We start from the raw sequence: 22,546 nt of genomic DNA on the forward strand, positions 1-22,546 counted from the left end.
TTTGAATGGCCACAAAATTATGAACCCATGAAGAAGTCCATCTTCTAACCAAGGTAAATATAATTTATTTTGGTATTATCATTAAATTCGATACCATTCACAGACACCAGCAATGTTGGCTTAAACACAGCAAATAGTGATATACATTCATTTATATAAATTAGGTAATCTTATATAATATAATATTCATGATGGTTATACATTACAGGCTCATGTGAAAATACAGAAACAAACTCAAATGTTTACATTAAAACAGGATACATTTTTTTCTCAGTGTAACATACACTAATAGAAATCATTCCAGCTCCACACTGGAATCTGACGGTGAGGCTGGTCCAGACCCAGGTCAAACACTGCTCAGGTCCTCCAGTGTCCTGGAACGGAGGCCTTGCTTCCTGTGGGGAAAAATGATATTACATTTAGTCATTTAGCAGACGCTCTTATCCAGAGCGACTTACAGTAAGTACAGGGACATTCTCCCCGAGGCAAGTAGGGTGAAGTGCCTTGCCCAAGGACACAACGTAATTTTGCTCGGCTGGGAATCGAACCGGCAACATTCTGATTACTAGCCCGATTCCCTAACCGCTCAGCCACTTGACTCCATATTATATTTCAGATTGTCAGTATATGAGAGCTATCTTTGCGGCGGGCGGGGGGGGGGGGGGGGGGGGCTGATGCCTTTCCAAAGCCCTGCTTTCTTAAACGTTAGGAAATGAAAGCGGAGAGCCATTTTGACATGGTCACAGCCGTGCCCTGCGAAACAGCCGTGCCCTGAGAAACAGCCGTGCCCTGAGAAACAGGCGTCCGTGGCCTCGGGAGGCCTGGAGCATGCATGCACCCAGACAGATCACACTGGCCTACTAAGAATCCCCACATGTAGACAATGTTTTCTCTCATCTGGGACTTAATCCAGGAAGTTGGGCCCTAACCGCCAATGTGTCTCAGACAGGTCGGGGGTGGGTGGGGGGTGGGTGGGGGTAGGGAGGTGCGGTCCTCACCGCAGGTCCTCCAGACACAGCCTGTTCCTCAGACGGATGTCCTCGCTGATGGGGTAGAGGATGAGGATCATCAGCCCTGTCACGATGAAAGCCACCGGGGCGGCGCCGATGAGCAGCTTCAGGGTGTAGGCCACCGCCGCTGGCTGTCTGCAGGCTCCCGTGTCGTACCCAGCAAACCTGTCGACGCGCACGCATCCAGTTACCACCGCCCACATTTACACAGATAGGGCAAAAGCAACAGCATTACACAGTAAAACGAGGGTCAAACTGTATTAACTATATTTGAGGAGAGTGTGTGTGTTTCTTCCCATTGGAACTTGGTTGCTTATCACAATTTATGCTCATGTTTTGGCTTTGTTTTTTGTTTATTTCTCGTTGTTTATGGTCATTGACCTCTGCACTTTTTGTAAAGCTCGCTCTTGGAAGTCGCTTTGGATAAAAGCGTGTGCTAAATGAATAAATGTAAATGTAATGTAAATGTACGTCGCAATAAAGCATGTACTTGTGTGCTGTTGATATGAGTGTGTCTGCCTGTAGACTGTGACTCACTCCAAGCATAACGTGGACACGCCCAGAGAGATGCCAGCGGCAAACTTGGTGAAGAACACATAGAAGGAGTAGAAGATGGCCTCGTGTCCTTTAGAGTAGGGGTTAGCCAGTCTGAAGTCATCCACTACATCAGGCAGCATCGACCTGAGACACACACACACACAAGCTAGTCAACCTAAAAGAGTTCACCTAATTATTTTCTGGTGTGTCTGTGTGTGTGTGTTAGTTGATCTGTTTCCAAGGAAACGTCTACCCAGGGCTAGTAAAGTAAAGTAGTAGGGAGTCAGGTGGCTGAGCGGTTAGGGAAGCAGGCTAGTAATCTGAAGGTTGCCAGTTCGATTCCCGGCCATGCAAAATGACGTTGTGTCCTTGGGCAAGGCACTTCACCCTACTTGCCTTGGGGGGAATGTCCCTGTACTTACTGTAAGTTGCTCTGGATAAGAGCGTCTGCTAAATGACTAAATGTAAAATGTAAATGTAATGTAAACCCACAACACTACTCCTTAATGGTGCGTGCTGCACCAGCAGCCAGGACGGCACCGTCTGTCTGACTGCAAAGGAAAGTCGACTTTTACAGCAGGCTGAAAAGACGTCCCCTAATAACACAATTAGATGATGAGCGGAGCTCGGCCGCCCGCCACAGATGGGGATCACTGCGTAAACAAACGAATCTCTCCAAATAGACACGACCCCTCAGGAGAACCTGTCATTTGGGGAGGCAGAGCAAAACAGAGGGCCAGGGGAAGGGGAAGGGAGGGTTATGGGCCGTCAAAGTACAGAGGACATGACTTCCTCGCTGCGGTGTAGCATGTTGAGTTTATAGCCGAGGGCTTCACCGTGACATCATGGGCATGCCCTAGCGGTGTCATGGCTGAACGGATGAGGTCAAGAGGCTCCACTACCAGTTTACCAGCTCACTATCACGAACCCGGCTTCTAAATATACTACTGTCTGGAAATAACCTCTGTTTGCTGTACTGCTGTTGGCGGGTTGTTTAATGTAATTGAATGTGTCTTTTTGCAGACACTTATATCCAAAGCCTCTTGATCAGCAAGCCAATGCTCTAGCACCGAGCTTTAGGGATCTGCATACATAACTCACAAGTTACCACAAGTGCTGCGTTCAACTGATTAAATGTAAACGTGGAACACTGAGATGTCCCCGACGGGTCGGTCACCATGGCAGCAGGAGCGAGGCGGCAACGCTGAGTCCTGAGGAAACAGCCACCACGTACGCCACCACCAGGTTAGGGATGAACACCAGCATCACTGTGAATGGCATGATCCACTGAGAGAGAGAGGGGAGAGAGAGAGGAGGAGAGAGATAGAGACAGAAGAGAGACAGAGAGGGGGGGGAGAGAGAGAAAAGAGAGAGCGAGAGAGAGAGATAGAGAGAGAGAGGGGGGGGGAGAGAGAGAAGAGAGAGAGAGAAAGAGAGAAGAGAGACAGAGAGAGAGAGAGAGAGAGAGAGGTGATTAGCAGTACTGGGCGAGGGTAATCAATAGTGCATCAGTAGGTATTCTTATTCACTCTCCCATCTCAAACACGACCAGCTAAAGTCAGGATGACGAGGCTTACGGTGATGCCACAGAAGGCAGCAGTCTTCTTCCCGAAGCGCTCCAGGAACCACTGCCACAGGGGGATGCTCACCACCGCAGACACCTGGCAGAGCACAGCACCTTCAGGAGACGCACTCACACACGGAGAACACGGGACCTTGACTTTGACCTTGGGATCGGGTGGCTGGTCAGTGGTCACGCATGCAACAGAAACGCCTTGGGGCCAGCACTCACCAGGATGGTTAGCACGATGTTCTGGAAGTGGTCGCGGAGGTCCACTGCGTATGTGCAGAACAGGACAAAGTTGCTTTGCACCAACTGGAAACCAGACGTGAAACAGACTCAGAAACATTATCGTCTCTTCAGTTTTGTCTTTCTTTCTGCCAACTGTCGAGTCATTGTGGAAGTTGCTGACTGGCCCTGAACCGATTCATCCTCACATTCCCTCTTTGATGAGTGGACGAGAAATGCATAAAATATACTGTAAGTAGGACTTTTAAAGGTTAAACTGAAACATTTAATCGGATTTTGAATACATCCTCATAACCACACGGTCATATATAAGCCAGGGCACATTGTGTATATTAGGTTATGTTATCATTACGTTATTAGCGTCAACATATATACAGTATAAGTAATAACATAATATTGCCTTGTGGCTACGTAACTGTAAGTAGTTCTCAGATTTGAGGGATTATGTCAGCGCTTTAGGTCTGCGCTCGAGTTGAGATACTTTAAATACACTGAGTGCTTTCCTTCCACTGATCAAATCAGCATTGAACACTGTCTATTTCAGAAAGCAATGAGTGCTCACCTCTATGACTGTGTGTTACGCCCATAGATATATATAAAGGGTAGATGTCTCGTCCGCGTTGCCGGACAACGGAGTCGAACGTCCGCACATGGCGGCCATCTTGCTACAGTCAACTCGCTCACCCATAACATTGTGTTGATGCTACATGTACTTTTTAAATGACCATAACTTGCTCAATTTTCGACCGATTTTTAAACGGTTTGGTTTGTTATCAACGTCAGAGATGTCGTTATGCCACTGCATACTCCTATTCTATTTTTTTTTTAAATAACATAATTATTCATAAGTATGCAGTGGCATAACGACATCTCTGACGTTGATAACAAACCAAACCGTTTAAAAATCGGTTGAAAATTGAGCAGTGGGTAGTGACCGAAAGAGCGAGATCGCGAATACAAGCGGCCGAAATGAGTTTTCTCCGCAGGGTGTCCGGGCTCTCCCTTAGAGATAGGGTGAGAAGCTCGGTCATCCGGGAGGGGCTCAGAGTAGAACCGCTGCTCCTCCGCGTCGAGAGGGGCCAGTTGAGGTGGCTCGGGCATCTGATAAGGATGCCTCCTGGACGCCTCCCTGGTGAGGTGTTCTGGGCACGTCCCACTGGAAAGAGGCCCCGGGGAAGACCCAGGACACGCTGGAGGGACTATGTCTCTCGGCTGGCCTGGGAACGCCTCGGGGTCCCCCAGGAAGAGCTGGTGGAAGTGGCCGGGGAGAGGAAAGTCTGGGCCTCCCTGCTTAGGTTGCTGCCCCCGCGACCCGACCCCCGGACAAGCGGAAGATGATGGATGGATGGATGGATGAAAATTGAGCAAGTTATGGTCATTTAAAAAGTACATGTAGCATCAACACAATGTTATGGGTGAGCGAGTTGACTGTAGCAAGATGGCCGCCATGTGCGGACGTTCTAGACTCCGCCGTAAGACATCTAGTCTTTATATATATCTATGGTTACGCCTACCTGGATGGCCACGGAGATGAAGAGGAAGGCGGCCGTCAGGGTGAGGTACGGCCCATGCTTCATGACCAGGAAGAAGCCCTTATGGAAGGGGATGGGCTTGTCCGTCTTGGGGGCGTACGGGTCTGCAAGGAGAGAAGGAGATGCCCTTGTGTGTGGATGTGTGGATCGAATGCAGAGCTGAGACCTTAGGAGTCATGAGAGGTGGGAGGGGGGGAGGGGGCTTGAGGAGGGTTGGTAGGGGCGGAGGCTGAAGGGGGGGGGGGCTGTGATAGAAGGCGGGAGGTTGGGGGGGAGGATTCGCACAACACTATAACTGCCCCTGCAATGCAGTGTATGTTCTGTTAGTTCTTGATGGGGGTTTCCACACACAGAGAGCAACCACTGACAGGTTCCCAGTCAGATCAGCAGCTCATTGACACTCATTCCACACAGGATGTGCTTTTATTCTGAGCACAGAATAAGGACTGGAAAATAGTGTTGAAAGCACAAGGTAGACATTGGACCACAGTCCAGAAAGACTGTTTAAAACAGGCACAATAATACTGCACTGCACGATTCTGTAATGAGGTTAGAATGAAACAGGAGATTGGAAAGAGAACACACACACACACACATAGACACACACACACAAAGACACACTCACCATCTCTCTCTTTGACTCCCAGGAACATCACAACGGTGCAGATAAGAAACACTCCTCCTATGCAACCAGCAGCTATCATATACACCTCTTTCTGCAAGAGAACCAAAAAACCCTGGATGTGAACATATTTCTTGCTGTCTTCCTTAGGTTACACAGACACAAAGTCAGTTCTATTTCCAGCCTTCCCCAGCCTCCAGACTGCCAAACACACTTCACTTCCTTACACCTCACTTCCTGCTTGAATGTGACAGCTCAAATGTGTCAATGCTTTCCAAATCTGTACAATTGAACAAGTGTACCAGCACTTTAGATCGTACTTCTCGTTACAGATTTAAGCATAAACAGGAAAGTGCCTAAATATAGATCAGATGGTTTTACGTCTAACCCCAACAGGAAGTGCTCTGCCCTAAACAACTTCATCTTGTTTGCTGTTTTTCCATGCGGTGCATAAATAGAGGAGTGGTTTATTATTATTTATTCCGAGAGGCTGGTGAGCGGACAGACTTTGTGCCACCCTTGCCCGTGACCACGGAGGAATCCAGCGGATGACTGGAGAGCAGCTACCAAGCCCTCTGACTGGTGAGAGGTTCGCCTCCACAGGGGTTTACCCAGAATCCCATGGCACGGCACCAGCAGAGCCCCGAATAGCTGCGGTGCGACCGAGGCCAACGTGGAACAGTAACCAACGCTGATCTGGCATGATTCACCTCCCAGAAACACACTGAGGAGTTTCACTGGTGCCCCGGTCATGTTTGTGTAGGCAGGTTTACTGACCCCCAGACGGAGGTTGGCTCTCTGAGTCGGGGGGGCTCTGGTGTCGGGAGAGAGCCTCACTGTGGTCAGTGTCCGTACAGGCTGGGGTTGGGTGGACCTCACAGATCAAGTCACCCTTCTCCAATCAATGGTTGAAAAACATGTGAGGCCTCCTTTCTCTTGACATTACAGACTGCAATAATAAACTACAATTCCTACGAATGCACATGAAACGGTGTTCTCGTGGGCTTCTGGACCGTGTTTTCCTTCTAACGGTTAAAAAAATTGCGTTCAAGGAGGGCAGCTTTGAAAAGGCAGACCTGATCTGGACACGAGATCACCGACGTCAGTTTCAGTCAGGATCAAACCGGAGCATCGTAGGGACACCTGGGCTCAGGTCACCAACTGACACTCACCGCATGTGACAGGAAGTCCTGCGAGTGCACGAGGCTCCTGACGATCTCCGCCCCGCTGCTGTTGCCTAGGTGACCGGCAGACATGTTTTGGTGCGGGCAGTGCTTCAGGGTGTGGGCACTGGCCACTATCTGTCCCTGGATGGCAGCCCCCACTAGAGTACCCAAAACCTCCAATGTCATCCCTGTCATCAGAAAACAAAAACTAAACATTATTACCCCATGTCTTTGTGAGACAGCAATAGGTGGTGAGCAGGAAAGCATGAAGAGCAGATAAGGATGTGTGTCGGTCTTGCAGGTGGAGAGACCTACGGTAAGCGGTGGCTGAGTCTCTCTCCTTCTGGTCCGTACTCAGGAACATGGTGAGAGCAGAGTAAGGCACGTGGAAACACTGCATCCATCCGGCCAGCATCACAGAAACACACAGAGAAAACACAACTGAGTCATCGCAACACATAACATCGACACATAACCAGTAGAGAAAAACGTAGTAGTTATGACAAGTCACGTTTCTAACTTTGCTGGAAGTTCTAGACCTGGACTATTTTTCCTCGGAAATAAGTATCACTGTCGTGCACATATAGCCAATTGACATGATTTCTTCAAGATGCATTTCTCCAATGCACCAGTGGCTATCCCCTGAGTGGCCATGTCTGTGCTGTCCTCTACACCTCCTCCTCTCCTCCACACCTCCTCACACTAGCGGGGCACCAGTAAGCAAGCACAGCCCTCAGTCTTCACTTTGTAATTAACACATCAGCTCAGTCAGCATTGTGGTCCAGCCAGCAGCATCCACACGCAGCCATGAGCAAAACACATGCAACCACCAGAGACAACTCCGGTCCTTTACCCTGGTCTGTCCCAGCACAGCATGTCATTTGTGGGGCCTTAATGGAATGCCATTTATAGATTTGAATGCGCTTAGGAACGACATGATACAGTAGGAGCAGGAAGATAACAAGTCAGTGACTAATCAAGAACACGATAAGACAATCAGATGATTATACTGGCTCTTGATGAAATATCTGTGTTCTTTGCATTTGTTTACTAATGGACCATGGCTTTTGAAGTGCTAACAGCTGTCCTTTCCCAGATCCACATACACACAAAGACAATGGTGGCCCGCTAAAATTGGCAACCAGCATTTAGCCACCCAGCGGTCACTGGCCAGCCTGGATGTATACTTATCAAGTAGTTAGAATGACATGTCATTATAGGCCACCGCAGTGTGGATAATGTGGTCTACACGCTCCGGAGCACATGTTAGAGAGGTTAGCCCCACAGCCCAGCAGAGAGAGGGAGAGAGGACTGGGCTGGACCTTTGCAACAAAAGGAAACCAAAATAAATACACATCTCCCTTGAGGTCCCATATCTCAGAGCTTTGGTTTCACATCAGCTCCACCTCCCCGGTTCTTAGGTTTCCACTCTCAGGAGCAGTTGTGGCTGTTGATGCCAGAGTCTAATACGGGTCAACAGAAACTCAAAATCATGTACTTCACTCCTTCTGTCCAGAAGGTTCCTATACCAGTTGGTACTCACAGTGATGAGGGTCTGGTAGAGGCAGTAGAAACCCAGGTACCACATGAACCTTCCGTGGGTGAAGGGAGGAACGAACCAGAGGTAGAAGTAGGACACCACCACAAACGGCGTGCAGCCAACCATCCTGCAAAGAGACACACAGTCACAGCTAACCAGGTGGTCATACACTTAACACCAATCTCCCTCAGGCAAACTAAGGACAAATATCCTGCAGAGGGGTGACAGGAGTTATGTCGTTTTACTATCTGGAGCCAAAGTCTGCTTTTATTTTTGGTGCGTGTCAGCGATGAATGGATGTGTTTGTGTATCTGACAGGAGAATCTGTCATGGGTTTATGTGGAGACAGATCAGGAGAAGATGTACCAGAGGATTGTCAGCCCACATGACCAGGAAAGCGCTCTTAGGACAAGGCATTGCACACACACACGCACACACACACAGATATTCCCAGCAGCGCAAAATAATTCTGCTGAGTTGTGCTGTTTGCAGGATGTGGAGGGATATGTCAGCTATGTATAATTCATATGAATACAACTAGTACATTTCATTATGGGCTAGGGGAACAGCTGGGCATGTCAAAGAGGGGGAGGAGGAGGAGGGGGGATGTGGATTAAGTCCACACTGACTTGTTTGTCAGTACACCACTGTAAAAGACAATGTTGACCTGCTTTGTAGTCCAATTAACACAGAGCTCTCCTCATTTCAGTTGCAGGTCTTCATACACAGAATGTAACACATCTAGAGTTTACCTGTAATCCTACACTACCACTGTTGACAAAAACTTTGACACAGATAAAAAATATTTTAAAAACTGTGAGTGAAATGCTGGAGACTACTCTATATGGCTACACCATAGGCCAGGAACTTTGACCTGATATGACCCTAAGGTGTTTGACCTGTGATTTCTGTGCACCCAGCCCCTACAGGTTTCCATGATCTAACCCCCTGCCCCTCTCTGCACTGCCATTCAGCCCAGGCCCAACAGAGAGAGAGAGAGAGAGAGAGAGGGAGAGAGAGAGAGAGAGAGAGAGAGAGAGAGAGAGAGAGAGAGAGAGAGAGAGAGAGAGGAGAGAGAGAGAGAGGGGAGGGAGAGAGATGAGAGAGAGAGAGAGAGAGAGAGAGAGAGAGAGAGAGAGAGAGAGAGAGAAGAGAGAGAGAGAGAGAGAGAGAGAGAGAGAGAGAGAGAGAGAGCAAGGGGAGCGAACAGGAAGGTAAGCGTAAAGAGAGAGAATGGAAAGACAGAGTGAGAAAGAGGTAGAGCCGGGCCAGGAGTGGCTGGTTCTAGCAGTGTCCAGCCCTGCCTGTCACACAGTGGCCTGCCCCCTCTGTCTCTCCGAGTGATTGTTCTGACAGACAAAGGTTGTGACATCACCGGGGCTGCAGAAAGGCAGCTCATGGGGGCATGAAAGGCCCACGGACTGAATGGGGACAGTTCGAATGTTCTGCAAGATGGCTCATAGGATGTGTGTGGGACATGGTGGAAAGGTCTATTTGTTGACAAAAACAGCAACCACATGCGTTTAAACACAGACTTTCGGAAATATTTGACTTTCCTATTCATGTTTATTAGGCTGGTGTATTAAGTAACAGGCAAAGGAGGATTTGGAAAGATACACTGAGCATCTATTAAAAAAGGACTTAGGAATGCTGTTATGTAAGTGTTCCTTTAGATCGGCATGGCGGTCTCTAAGACATCAAACACAGCAGCACCCAGGGGTTGCAGGCGGGTATCGCCCCTGTGTTCTGGACAAAGTGTAGATACTGATCACTTCCTGTCTGGGTGGTGATGTCAACCTAAGTTACAAGGGGACTTCCTGTAGAGAGAGGTCTAGGGGGGTTTCCTACATCCAAACAAGGGTCCTACTTTATGACAGCGGACATCACTGACACACACACCTTTCTCACCCTTCTCCTATAGTAAACAGCAGTATTTACAGACAACAGCATCTGTGTGCTGAGTGTGGCTCAGCTCAGCTCAGTGGACTTGGTCTGCCTCCAACGCAGTGAGCCTGTGTGTAATCTATGGCTCATACAGCTCTCAACTCACAGATTCTCCACTAAGTACTTTCTCTGTTATTATAATAAGTGAACGGTGTCACGACAGTGTTATAGCCTTGTGCTAACACAGATTAGAGCAGGCACACTCACTCAAATACACACACATACTTAAGGTAACAAAGATGTTTAACACTGGATTCAGGCTGATTTTCATGTGTTGAAAACAAAAACAGACACTTATCTTGCATCTTATGGTGTTTCAAGATCATGGGTATATACAGCTTCCATGTAATCCAACTCAATGTGAAAACATTGACCTGAACCGTAGAATTAACTAACCAAACACTGAAAACACAGAGACGGAGTAGAATGAGACAGGGGGGAGAGGGTTCTCACCAAGGCATGAGTCTGCCAATCTTGGTCCATGGGGTCTTGGTAATGAAGAAGCCCACGATTGGATCTGTCACAGCCCCCCAGGTCTTCCCTATGAACAGCACCATGGAGGCTTGGAACGGGTTGATCTGTGGGGATACATTTTACATTTTACATGTAGTCATCTAGCAGACGCTCTAGGCGTGAGTGAATCAGCACCCCCCCCCCCCCCCCCCCCAAACACGCACACACACACACACACACACACGCACACACACACACACGCACACACACACACACACACACACACGCACACACACTGTACCTGAGCAACATCGAGCAGGTAGATTTGGAGGAAGAACGCGGTGGCACTTCCGGCCACCTGATTGGGTGCTCCTCCGATGGCAAAACACAGTTTACTGCAGACAGACAACCTCTGGTTTAGGTCTGTCTGTGGAGACAGGAAGTAGAGAGTCAGCATGTCCAGTGCGGGAGTTTAGCACGGTTAAGATCAACAGAATCAGATGGGCAAGTGTATCCTTGATTGTATTGGCCTTGTGTGGACACAACAGATGGTGGAATAGGGTACAGAGGTAGAGTTCATGTTCTATACCAGGTTACCAACAGAACTCACATCGTCAGCCATCCATTTGTAGCTCAACCTTTTAGCTCAAAGAGACATAAGCATTTACGTGTATTCAAGGATCAGTAGTCATTTGAATGCAGCCTAGATAAGGAATATTAAGTGGGAAAAAAGCTTTGTATATTGTGATGTCATCTTGGAATCATTTTTTTATTTTATTTTTTACATTATGAGGTCAAATTAAGAGAGTTGCAGTCCTGTTGGTGGCATCATGGGATGGTCTATACCTTTGAGTCTGGTACAGAAGGGATACGTCATTAGCCAACATCAATGCTGGTGGAAGATGATACATCTGGATTCCATCCACCCCAAACCGCACCCCATCTCCCCCACCCTGATCATCTATCTCCCCCTGGTCCTCCGCCCTCTCCCCCTCCCTAGCACCAGAGCCTGACGACAGGCCCCTCCTGTGGTGTAGCTTCCAGTTGATGTGTGTGATATGGGATCAGAGAGCATCAACCCCTCTGCAGTTTAGACTGCGGTTATCTCCAGACACGATGGAGCACACAGCAAAGCCTGTTCCCTTCTACAGAGAGATCCACAGCATTGCTTCCATACCACCCTCTGCTAAAACCGTCTCATGTGTTTAGTGTGGTATGGTATGGTGTGTGTGTTTGTGTGTTCTTGTCTGTGAGACGCTCTCATCCTCATACATGAAAAAGGACCCAAACCACCTCCTGGAATACCCAATATTTACGACTGCTGAATATCTCAGAGACAGACACAAACATCCATCGAAGCGCTAAATACGGCAGCACCACTTTAGATCTCTTCTCCAGCGTCTCCCTCTCCCTCTCTCCTTCATCCAGCCACACTCCAACACTCTCTCCAACCTTTGTTTCTTACCAAGCATACAAACCACTTGGCTACACTCTCGTGCACACACACGCAGCATGTCGAGGACAACCCACGAAACGTCCTTTTAAACATCAAAGGAGAGTATCACCACACGACAACCACAGCTCGGACCAGAAGACTGTCATTATCGGAATCACTTTTTTTTCTTCCTGCTGTCCTTCTCTCAACATAAAGCCAATGATGGTTTCTAGGATGACAATTACCAGGAGGGAGCTGTGTAATTATTCAAACGGGCCAAGCGGGTCAGATGTAAGTAAAGAGTTGCACGTCGGTCGACTTCAAAACTTGCTCTGTCTCTTGTTTCCACTCCCACTCTCACTGCAATTATCTCTAATTGGAGAGAAAAATAAAAAGTCTTTGGTCTCCGGTGAATTCTGTCTAACTGATGATATGCAAAACTAGTCGACGCAAACAGCCTCTCTCACATCAACTATGAGTCCCATGTCAAGGCATAGACAGGATCTTATTTGGAGAAGAGGTCCGTGTATTTACTTTAAAGAGGTAAAACAAGCTGGAGAGTCCTAAAGTACATATAATGATAGGATCCTTCAGTGCAGTTTACATGTCAGATGCCTTCTATATAATTTGAACAGAGAAAGAATATGCATCTCATTCTTTTACACCATCAACTGGCTTCACGTTTGACGCTGGTGAAGACATGAATCTCTCTCTCACACTCGTAACCCTGTCTTTCTCTCTGAGGCTTTATCTCCATAGACATAAACAGGATATCCCCAATGCTGTCTGGACACACATTATTTAACTCCCTCACTGTGCACACACACACACACACACACACACACACAGACACACACACACACACACACAGACACACACACACACACACACAGACACACACACACACACACACACACACACACAAACACACACACACACACACTCACACTGCTAATTGCTCAATACTAAAGCAGATAAACATCCTCAAAAGTTTGAGCAGTCAGCAGAGTGGGGGCTGGGAGAAGTGGGGATAATTTCCAAATTTAATTAGACTTTAACTGATTAAACGCAACCAAGTGTGTAAAGCCGTCGTAGACAACGTGCCTGGATGTTTCAAATACGATTCAGGCCAAGTGTGACGCAAACAGAGGATGAGTGCTAAAATGTGTCGTCCTGAATGTTAGCCAGGATATTTCATGTTTCGTTCAGCACCAGCCTCAGATAGTCCAGAGTGAATATGCGTGTGGTAGCATTGATAAAGCTGCTATGATGAAAACATTAACCAGTTTAAAGGTTTACAGTGAAAGGGATTTCCTGAGCCTTTTCTCATTAGACTCAAAACTGATGTTTAGCCTGAGCTTGTGTTTGCTTGTGGCCAGATGGGGGCTTTGACAAAACAAAAACACGCTGGATATTGACGTACATATACGTACATATGTTGCAGATGAGTTTAAGGTTGGGGACGAACGTGGTTGCACGTAGATGGTTGTCACGTGCCAGCCGACAAAAATAAAACAACAATCGGCAATACCCTGTGAAGGTTAATGTAAGATGCTCATCCCTTCTCCTAAATCTGCCCTGACAAGAAAGCGCAGGGTAAGTGCTTACGTTGGAAGCAGACACGGAGGAAAAGTCACATTGGACTACATAGATGCACCCTGGCCTTTAAGAGTAACACACAGTTCATCTTCTTCTCAGTTTGCCCCTCCTGCCTTAACCTGTCATCTTTATTCTACAGTGACCATAAGGGGGCTCCGGGTAAAGACCTTGACAGGCGAGCCATTAGCGGGCCCAGCATTGGCGTAGCCTATACGCTTCTTCATGCATAATTCACTCAGGCAACAAACACTTTACACAAAGCCTCCATATGCTTCCACACAAGTTTGAAACTACAACTGACAGCTATTCCTCCTTGCATGTGCATGTTCATTCACACAGAAACACAAACAGTTAATGGCTTTATCATATTATGGGAGTATTGCATTGGTAATCTTGCTTACATACCAGAGAGATTCATGTTTTCTTTTTTTCCAATGTACAGCACAATAAAGTCATGACCAACAGTATCACGATCAACAATGTCCGGCTCCTTTTCAAATGTTCTGCCAATTCATCCTGCCTTAGCACTGAGACCTCGGTAGACAGATCCGGAAAAACATTCCTTAGTCATCTAAACTACATTTACATTTAGTCATTTAGCAGACGCTCTTATCCAGAGCGACTTACAGTAAGTACAGGGACATTCTCCCCGAGGCAAGTAGGGTGAAGTGCCTTGCCCAAGGACACAACGTCATTTGGCCGGGAATCGAACTGGCAACCTTCAGATTACTAGCCCGACTCCCTCACCGCTCAGCCACCTGACTAAACTAAACAAGGTAACTTCAACATGACGTGTTCTCTGTATTCACAGGGACAGTACACATAGACTGAAGATGTCACTCCCATCTGTCACTGCCTAGCTTGTTCTGCCTGTGGGCATATACTCTGGAACAGCATCAATAAGTAAGCATTCCATTTATTCTTCCAAGCAAACGGCTTCACATACCTTCACAGACATGGCACAGCACTCATGCTGGCTCACACACACGCTCACACACACACACACACACACACACACACACACACACACACACACACACACACACACACACACACACACACACACACACTATAGACACACACTGTTTCACATTCTTTTCCTGCTTGTACCTAGACAGCCATCATCAGACCTGCTTCTCCACAAAGTCACTCAAGGTGAACTTGGAGCTGTGTCACCATCCCCCCCCACAGCCAAAAAGAGACAGAAAAACAACCACTTCTTGACACTGAGGCATTATGAACCTTCCCGAATGAAACCAGCCAGGCATTAGTTATAAACAACTAAACAATTCAAACCCCTAAGAACTGTAGTAGCAGCAGTCCAGCAGTCACAAACAAAGATCAGTCATGTGGCTGAGCGGTTAGGGAAGCAGGATAGTAATCTGAAGGTTGCCAGTTCGATTCCCGGCTGTGCCAAATGACGTTGTGTCCTTGGGCAAGGCACTTCACCCTACTTGCCTCGGGGAGAATGTCCCTGTACTTACTGTAAGTCGCTCTGGATAAGAGCGTCTGCTAAATGACTAAATGTAAATGTAAAGATCCCAGGTTGAGTTCTGGGGTGCTTACCTGGTTAGGAGCTTTGGTGAAGGCTGGGTCCAGAGGCTTCGTGAGCTTCCCTGCTGGGTTCTGTGTCACCCGCTCCCCTTTCGCCATGGCTGCTGTGTGGCTGTCAGCAACTCTCTGACTGGACTCCTGGGTGGGTGTGTGTCCCTGAGCGTACGTGTGGGTGTGACTGTGACGTCTGGCGTGGCTGAGTGTGTGTGCGTGCCTCTGTGTGTGTGTCTGCGGTTGGGTCTGGGTGTGACTGTGGCTCTGACTCCGAGTGAGAGTGTGTTTCTGTGTGCGCGTGCGACTCTGGTTGTGAGGGTGCATGTTTGTTTGAGTGGCAGGAGGAGGGCAGCTAGCGGGAAAGTCCTGCGCCTCTGTGGCTGTGCTCCTCTCTGCTGCCATTCACATGCTGCTCCGGGCTGGAACAATGCCAGAGATGGAAAGGCAGAGTCAGGCAAGGGGTCCCATACACATCCAGACACAATTTACCCTCCCTTAGAGTGTAGGACACGGACACACACACACACAACCATCCTCACAGTATAGGACACACACACACACACACAAACATAGAGACCCAATCCTCCCTCTTGCTCCAGCTCCTCTGTTTATCAAGTACATGCATTTGCAATCTACTGTATGCTTAAAATAACAGAAATGCTGAGTTTCTGCAATTACTCTGAGTGGAGTAGTAGTCCAGATGCATTAATACCCAATATTCAAACAAAAACAGCTATAGAGGGTGATATTTGTAGAGTGAAATAAGTACAGTTATAACATGGATATTGTCCCAATTGTGCAACTGAACTAAATAATTAGAAAGGCTTCATAAAAATATGGGTTGGCTTACCAGAATGTTGAGAAAATTGTTGTTTAGACAGTCAGCAAGTGCGAAAATCAGTCAGACTGAATCGGATGCTCATCCCAGCAAAGGAGAAGGAGACTGCAGAGGACGAACTGTCAGTGCGGTTCCACTTCAATGTATAATCCTCGTCTTCAACAGGGTACTGCTCCACTCAGCGGTGGCAACTAGGCACAACAGAGGTGATGAGATGACTGAATTATTGGCCATCCCTTAATTCTACTGAAACACAACCTTCTCAATCTAATGCAATTTGGATAAATACATTTTTTACGGAAACTGTACTTTCAACGTTCTCAACGTAATAAAAAAATTATAAAAAACGTTTCAAGTCTGTGTCGGGGTGACTTGCCGTCCAGTTTATAAGATAGTCATAAATTATTTGAATTCATTTCCCCTTTTTAGGCCACATTGCAATACAAAACCCTAATGACAAATCTCTCAGCAGTTTTACAGGTCTCTGATGACAGCTGTAGTGAGAAAGGAACGCTTAAATTGCAGTTTAATTTGTTGTTTTATGGTTGTCGTTTTACAGTGCAGTCGACAAAGAATGTGTTTCCCACATAGGCCTTGTAGAAGAAACCGGTCATGTAAATAGCCATGCCAATTAGATTTTGTGCAACTACTATCACGGCTCAGCTAAATAGTTAAACAACTATCCAATTGTTCCAGATTAGATCGAGCATCGGCTTCATCAACATCGCCAACGTTCTTGACATAATGTATGCATATATATCTGGCTTGGTATGCATTTTTTGCGCCATCGTGTTCTGACCAATTACAATAAGATGTTGAACAACTTTGCACAACCAATGACTTCCTGCAGCTTTCCAAGTTACGTGACTATATCAGATTATGGACAAAATAATGGATATTTAAAACACTTACCAGTGCATTAACTGCGACTTTCTCAATAAAAACTGGCCTATTGTAGACACCTTCCACCCATCAGCCAGCGAAATGTGATTCCTGGCCAAGAAACAAATGCCGGTGTATGGCGTTAAATCACCTCTATTAGTCGGGGTGACCTGGATCAGGCAGACGAACAACCCTCATATTTCCTCCCAAATTCCAAACATTCATGGACCTCTGGCTAAACATTATTACTACTCCAAAATACGACCATCGGGAAATCAGGCATGCACGTTTCAGGTAATGCTGAGTAATGCGTGAAGAGGAACGCTTAAATGAAAGGTATTAGCAAATGTATCTGCAAAGGGAAAAGGGTAAAAGTAAGGGTTTTGAGATAGAGGAAAGAGTTAAGCTACAAGTTATTCCATGCATGCTTAGTCTTATTAAATATGCAGCAGAGGAAATATGTCCTATTTTGCTCTCTAACAGCCCCCCGCTGGGTGCCCCGCCGAGCCAAGCAGATCCTTATCATGTCCTATATGCTACAGGCACTACATGTTCTACAAAGTAAACTAATAATTTCAATCTCGATTTTCAAGGTAGATGCTTGCGGTTGATACGTTGGATAGGCCCATTTTCCCTTCTAACGTTGACCACCACGCTCATAGCTGTAGTGCATACAGCACTAGGCCCTAGGCCTGCATCCCACTCCCTCCTGTAGCTTTAAATATTGAAGATGGATAATGGCATTCGGCTTCCCAAGACAAGGTTGCATCCACATACCGCACGAGCTGAAAAAAACACTTTATAAAGTGCAGTCTTTAAAATGAATTAGTCTCTATTTCACCCTATCTTTCAGTATTATACACCCTGTTCCATATTTAACATAATTTCTCATTAACTACCAAAGCACAAACTATCTACAATGCACTCAAAGAAATACTGTGCCGTTAAACAGTTCCAAGTTATTTAATGTGAAGTATGATGTTTCTTCTTTGAAATAAAATTTGTACATTTAAACTGAGTTCTATAACATAGAGCCACATCCTTATACAAACAAGAAAGTTCTCATCTCAAATGCAGACAACACAAAATAATTTGTGGGTTTATGAAAATGGTTAGGCAAATCATTCAGTTTTCTGAAACAAATTTACTATAGCAAAATACTGTAAGAGAATACTGTAATATCACCCCTTCTCTATTCACACTTTCGACTTATTATTTTAACAAATTCAAATGCCCCATAACCAGATGTGTGTTCTCATTCTAGTGACAGTCACAGTATTGGAAGACTTGCCATCAGCGAGGAGGCGTGTTTGTGGGAGATCAAATCAAATCAAATTTATTTGTATAGCCCTTTTTACACGCAAGCATGTCACAGAGGGCTTCACATATGCCCACATATGAGATGACAGACTGGAACGTCTCCCTGGACATCCACGGTTAGATTTTTCCTAAGTGTTGCAAACTCTGTCTTGGCAATTTATGTGTGTGAGTCTGTAGGCACAGTGCACTGTGTGTTTATGTTGATTGCCACTCTAGACCGACCAGAGGAGAGAAATTAAGGTTTCCCCCAAACGTTGCTATGAATGCAGAGGGGTTTAATATCAGGGCCCTGTGTGTTTGTGTGTGTGTTCCCCAGGCCGGCTGTGACTCGGGGTGCTTTGCAGTGGCTCAGACAAGCTGTGTACATTGCAGGTCTCAGTGAGCATCGTGATTGGTCAGGAGTGTCCGAAGGGGGGCTGTGTGTTCAGGGGCCTCTGGACGATGACGGCATGAGCCAGGTCGGCCTCCTCCAGACTCAGCTCCTCTTCCAGGAGCTCTCGGAAGGGAAGTGATGTCGTCAGTATGAAAGGGGGGCCATTCCTTTGGCAGCGAGACACAAAGTCCTGGACGTCACTGATCCTAGTGGTCACAGTGTTTCACAGATGTATCATGTCATTGTTTTACACATTTGAAAAACACAGGTATCAGGGCTACCACAAGTTCAATAATAATACAACAGGGTGTTTTTCTTTTGGGAATAATAAATTAAGCATTGCTTGAGGCAACGTTGAACAGTTTTTCAGACCCACACAAATTCTCTGTCCTCTAACTGTTTATTATTCATTACCCTCAAGCCAAGTCTATAGTGATTCTGCTCACATTTATACCAGCTTTGCGCTCTGGCCTTTTCCCCTCCACTAACCCTGTTATATAAAAGCTGCATCTTACGCAATCCCTCTCTAGGGATTTTATAGATCCACGCCATCGCCATCTCTCAGATTATGTTTTCTGCAGCCCTGTGCAGCGGAGGATGACATGCACAGTGCTGCACTCAGACCCTGGTCCACGCCAGGATCAAGCATGACGTCATCTCCAACCGTCATGTGTGCTTCAGCTTTGAATTATACAATATGATACCCTACAGAGTCCATGTTGGTAACATACACTGGGACAGATGTAGAACTACAATTAATAATACGAAATAATTGTATTACTTCAAGTGGATCATCCACCTTCATAAATCTCAATCGTTATAAACAGACGAATGCAAAACTGTCCATTATTAAAAAACACTGTTACACAGTTGCTACCTACTATTGATAAAACATCTATTTATACCATTGGCATCTATCTAGTATTAATAAACCTAATTCAGCTGAATGCATAAATATTTAGAACAGAACCCACCGATGTGATAGGTTGAACCGCTGAACCAGCCTCCTGCCGTCAGCCAACCAGATCTGCAGCGAGGTGACAGGGAGGGCATGGTCGAGTGTCACCATGGGAACCGGTGGTGACTCTCCATCCTCATGGATGGATGGAGACCTTGCTACTACCCTGGGAGCAACACTATAGGAGCGGGTCAGAACATAATGCACCTTTAGGGAACTGTTGAGCTAGATGGACACCTAGTGGTAAGTAATAGTATTACACTCTCGTTAATGTTGTCTCATGACTTGGAGAATTCAATTCCAATGACATTGGTTGCCCTTTCCGGAGATCAAATCAAATGTATTTGTATTGCCCTTTTTACAAGCAATGTCACGAAGGGTTTCGCATACGCACATAAAACTGCCCCTCCACCAACCTAAACCCTCAAGACAGACGAGGAAAAACTCCCAGAAAAACTAATGTGAGAAAAAAATGGAAGAAACCTTGGGAGGAGCAATTCAGTGAGGGATCCCCTCCTCCAGATACGGTTGGTGAAAGAGAGGTGCAGAACAAAGGCTAAACATAGTCATACATCAAGAAAAGTGCCAATGGGTGTCGAAACACAGGAATCCAAAGTTCAACTCGGGTCAGAGTTGGCGAATGTCAGTTCAAGCAGTGGAAGCCACGTGAGAGTATAGGTGTCATTATATATTACTATATATATTATATTACATATATATAATATATATGTAAACTCTGCAACACATTTCTATCCAGTCGCTTCAGATCTGTGAGAGAAAAGAAGCCGTCTGGGGTGGAAAGTACCTCTGATGTTAAAAATATCCTCCCTGACACCATTCTGTCAGTGAACGCATCTCACCTGCCGAGTCTGTAGCCCCGCCCACTGAAGGGGTGGAAGGTCTTCTTTTTGGGGACGTACGTCTCCTCCGTCAGGTCTTCTACGTTGATCTCCAGCTCCTCTTCCTCCGCCCTGCTCTCCAGCTCCACAGGCAGCTCCCTGTGACACCGCACACCAGAGAGCACACCAACATGCGTCAATATCATGGGGTCAGATGGCTGAGCGGTTAGGGAATCGGGCTACCAATCAGAAGGTTGACGGTTCAATTCCTGGCCGTGTCAAATGACGTTGTGTCCCTGGGCAAGGCACTTCACCCTACTTGCCTCGGGGGGAATGTCCCTGTACTTACTGTAAGTCGCTCTGGATAAGAGCGTCTGCTAAATGACTAAATGTAAATATTGAATCACGTCCAGTTTCTCTTGCAGTGTTTGTCTGTGGCACTGCCAACTTTCCTCTTAAGACGGTGAGAACATCCCTCGCTTAAAACAAGTAAATAATTGATTGTTTGATTGATAGGTCTACAGTCACAGGTCCAGGCTCTACAGTGTTTTCTGAGTCGTATCAGAGCTCACCCTCGTTTGATGGCTTCCAGGAAGTCCTGGTTCTGTTGTATGGAGTAGCTACGAAACTCCTGGTCGTTGACAGTGAAGCCGTCCTTCCAGAGCCTCACCACCATCTCGACCTGAAACACAAACCTCCACGGTGATGCCAAATCCTCAATTACATATTTCACTTAGACTAAATTCTGTTTTGCTTTCCCCAAGGGCACCGAAAGCAGCACTTGGCAGTCTGTTACTTATTGTGATGCGTGTGAATTTGCAATGGTTGCACTGTAGCATTCTTTTTGTTCACTGTGCCTGATAGCTTAGATGTGGTTGATGGGGGGGGGAAATAAAAACAACATTAATGTATTCTTTACAAAGACTTCAGATTCCAGTTAATTTACAGAAAGAGGGCTGGTAGAACACACTTCTGTGCAGATACATAGGTCTATACTGTATATTATTTCATGTAATGGTAGTGTAGGTTTGGAAGTGTAGGGTATAAACTAAAAAGCAAAAAAATAATAAGGTGGTGTATGATTTCTAACCTTTGAACTTCCTGAGGCAACATTGCTGATCTTCTCCACCTCATCCAGAAGATCCTCCACAGAGAAGCTGCGTCTGATAGGTGCCTCCTCTTCCTCCTCCCTCCCTCTGCCATCAGCACTAGAAACTACAGTCTATTAGGACGCCTTTTCCTAAATTCACACGTTTATTTAGTACATCTAGAGCACCTGTTGTGTCAGTGACATATTGATATGTCTCTGTGAAGCAATAATATCCATGTATCATCAATGCATCTATTATAAGTTACATTGAAGGAATAATGTCTTACACCACAGTATTTTAATTTTAGGTAATAATGCTTTTTTTGTTCAAAAGAAACATTGTACTCACAATCTCAGACTACTCACCTATTTCCATCTTTCTCGTTCTCTCTCTAAATCTTTCTTTGCATGTTTTGTCAACTATCTGGAAGAATGAAATAGGCTACTATGAAAAACTGTAGTTCAATCAATTACAAATCAACATATCAACCTTGAAAGTCGAGTAAAATTTCACCATTCGAGTCATTACGTAATCACAGATCATAACACTACGTACGCAATTATTCACAGCATAAACATACACTTGTCCTCCACATAGGAAATCCGTATGACAATTCTATATAACAAGTCGCTGTACACTGAATAGACTGCATTACATTTTATTCTAACCACGATGTTTCCATGTTGCAGTGCAGTAGGCCACACATCAAGATTTTATAAAGCACGTCAGCCGTACACAGGAACGAACGAATACAGTTTAAGCAGTTTAAATCAAACACTGCCTATACCTGCGATGACACGCCACTTATTTAGCAGATGTTCAAACATAGTCATACATAATCTGCAAACGCCTGCCATTTACCTGATCGTGTTTTATTCGTTCCATGAGCTACAGATACAAGGGCGTAAGTTTTTGTTTTGCAAGCGGTGCTGGTGACGTAGCAGCCGTTTTCTCACTTCAACCGAGAACGCCACAGAATGGGTTGGGCTTTGAAAACGCTGTTCAATATTATAAGGAATTTATAAAGCGCGAACATTTTACTATGTTAA

At 46.1% G+C, this 22,546-nt stretch overlaps 2 protein-coding genes across 2 annotated transcripts; both read right to left on the reverse strand.

The window, feature by feature from the left end:
- Positions 1 to 30: 30 nt before the first annotated feature.
- Positions 31 to 17,209, reverse strand: mfsd2b (MFSD2 lysolipid transporter B, sphingolipid). Its single transcript, XM_062467903.1, has 16 exons — positions 16,947 to 17,209; positions 16,047 to 16,225; positions 15,215 to 15,615; positions 10,916 to 11,041; positions 10,615 to 10,739; positions 8,221 to 8,344; positions 6,993 to 7,071; positions 6,684 to 6,865; positions 5,515 to 5,605; positions 4,872 to 4,993; positions 3,340 to 3,423; positions 3,125 to 3,208; positions 2,725 to 2,834; positions 1,548 to 1,691; positions 999 to 1,175; positions 31 to 395 (listed from the first exon to the last, which is right to left on the reverse strand). The coding sequence occupies exons 3-16, from the start codon at positions 15,596 to 15,598 to the stop codon at positions 347 to 349; spliced, it is 1,881 nt and encodes a 626-aa protein (XP_062323887.1). The 5' UTR covers positions 15,599 to 15,615; positions 16,047 to 16,225; positions 16,947 to 17,209; the 3' UTR covers positions 31 to 346.
- A 651-nt stretch (positions 17,210 to 17,860) lies between these two features.
- Positions 17,861 to 22,421, reverse strand: ubxn2a (UBX domain protein 2A). The gene is made up of 7 exons (XM_062467959.1): positions 22,359 to 22,421; positions 21,863 to 21,920; positions 21,497 to 21,621; positions 20,979 to 21,088; positions 20,428 to 20,565; positions 19,584 to 19,745; positions 17,861 to 18,815 (listed from the first exon to the last, which is right to left on the reverse strand). The coding sequence occupies exons 1-7, from the start codon at positions 22,380 to 22,382 to the stop codon at positions 18,632 to 18,634; spliced, it is 801 nt and encodes a 266-aa protein (XP_062323943.1). The 5' UTR covers positions 22,383 to 22,421; the 3' UTR covers positions 17,861 to 18,631.
- Positions 22,422 to 22,546: the final 125 nt, after the last annotated feature.

The sequence above is a fragment of the Osmerus eperlanus genome, chromosome 8 (assembly GCF_963692335.1).
Source record: "Osmerus eperlanus chromosome 8, fOsmEpe2.1, whole genome shotgun sequence".
NCBI classification, from domain to species: domain Eukaryota; kingdom Metazoa; phylum Chordata; class Actinopteri; order Osmeriformes; family Osmeridae; genus Osmerus; species Osmerus eperlanus.

Coding starts and splice junctions, on each gene's coding strand:
- mfsd2b (XM_062467903.1), bottom strand. CDS start 15,598: ATGGCAGCAGAGAGGAGCACAGCCACAGAGGCGCAGGACTTTCCCGCT. Junction 7,072..8,220: donor TCTACCAGACCCTCATCACT/GTGAGTACCAAC, acceptor GGATGGATGCAG/TGTTTCCACGTGCCTTACTC. Junction 396..998: donor CTGTGTCTGGAGGACCTGCG/GTGAGGACCGCA, acceptor TTTTCCCCACAG/GAAGCAAGGCCTCCGTTCCA.
- ubxn2a (XM_062467959.1), bottom strand. CDS start 22,382: ATGGAACGAATAAAACACGATCAG. Junction 21,622..21,862: donor AACGAGAAAGATGGAAATAG/GTGAGTAGTCTG, acceptor AATAGACTGTAG/TTTCTAGTGCTGATGGCAGA. Junction 20,566..20,978: donor CTGGAAGCCATCAAACGAGG/GTGAGCTCTGAT, acceptor GCGGTGTCACAG/GGAGCTGCCTGTGGAGCTGG.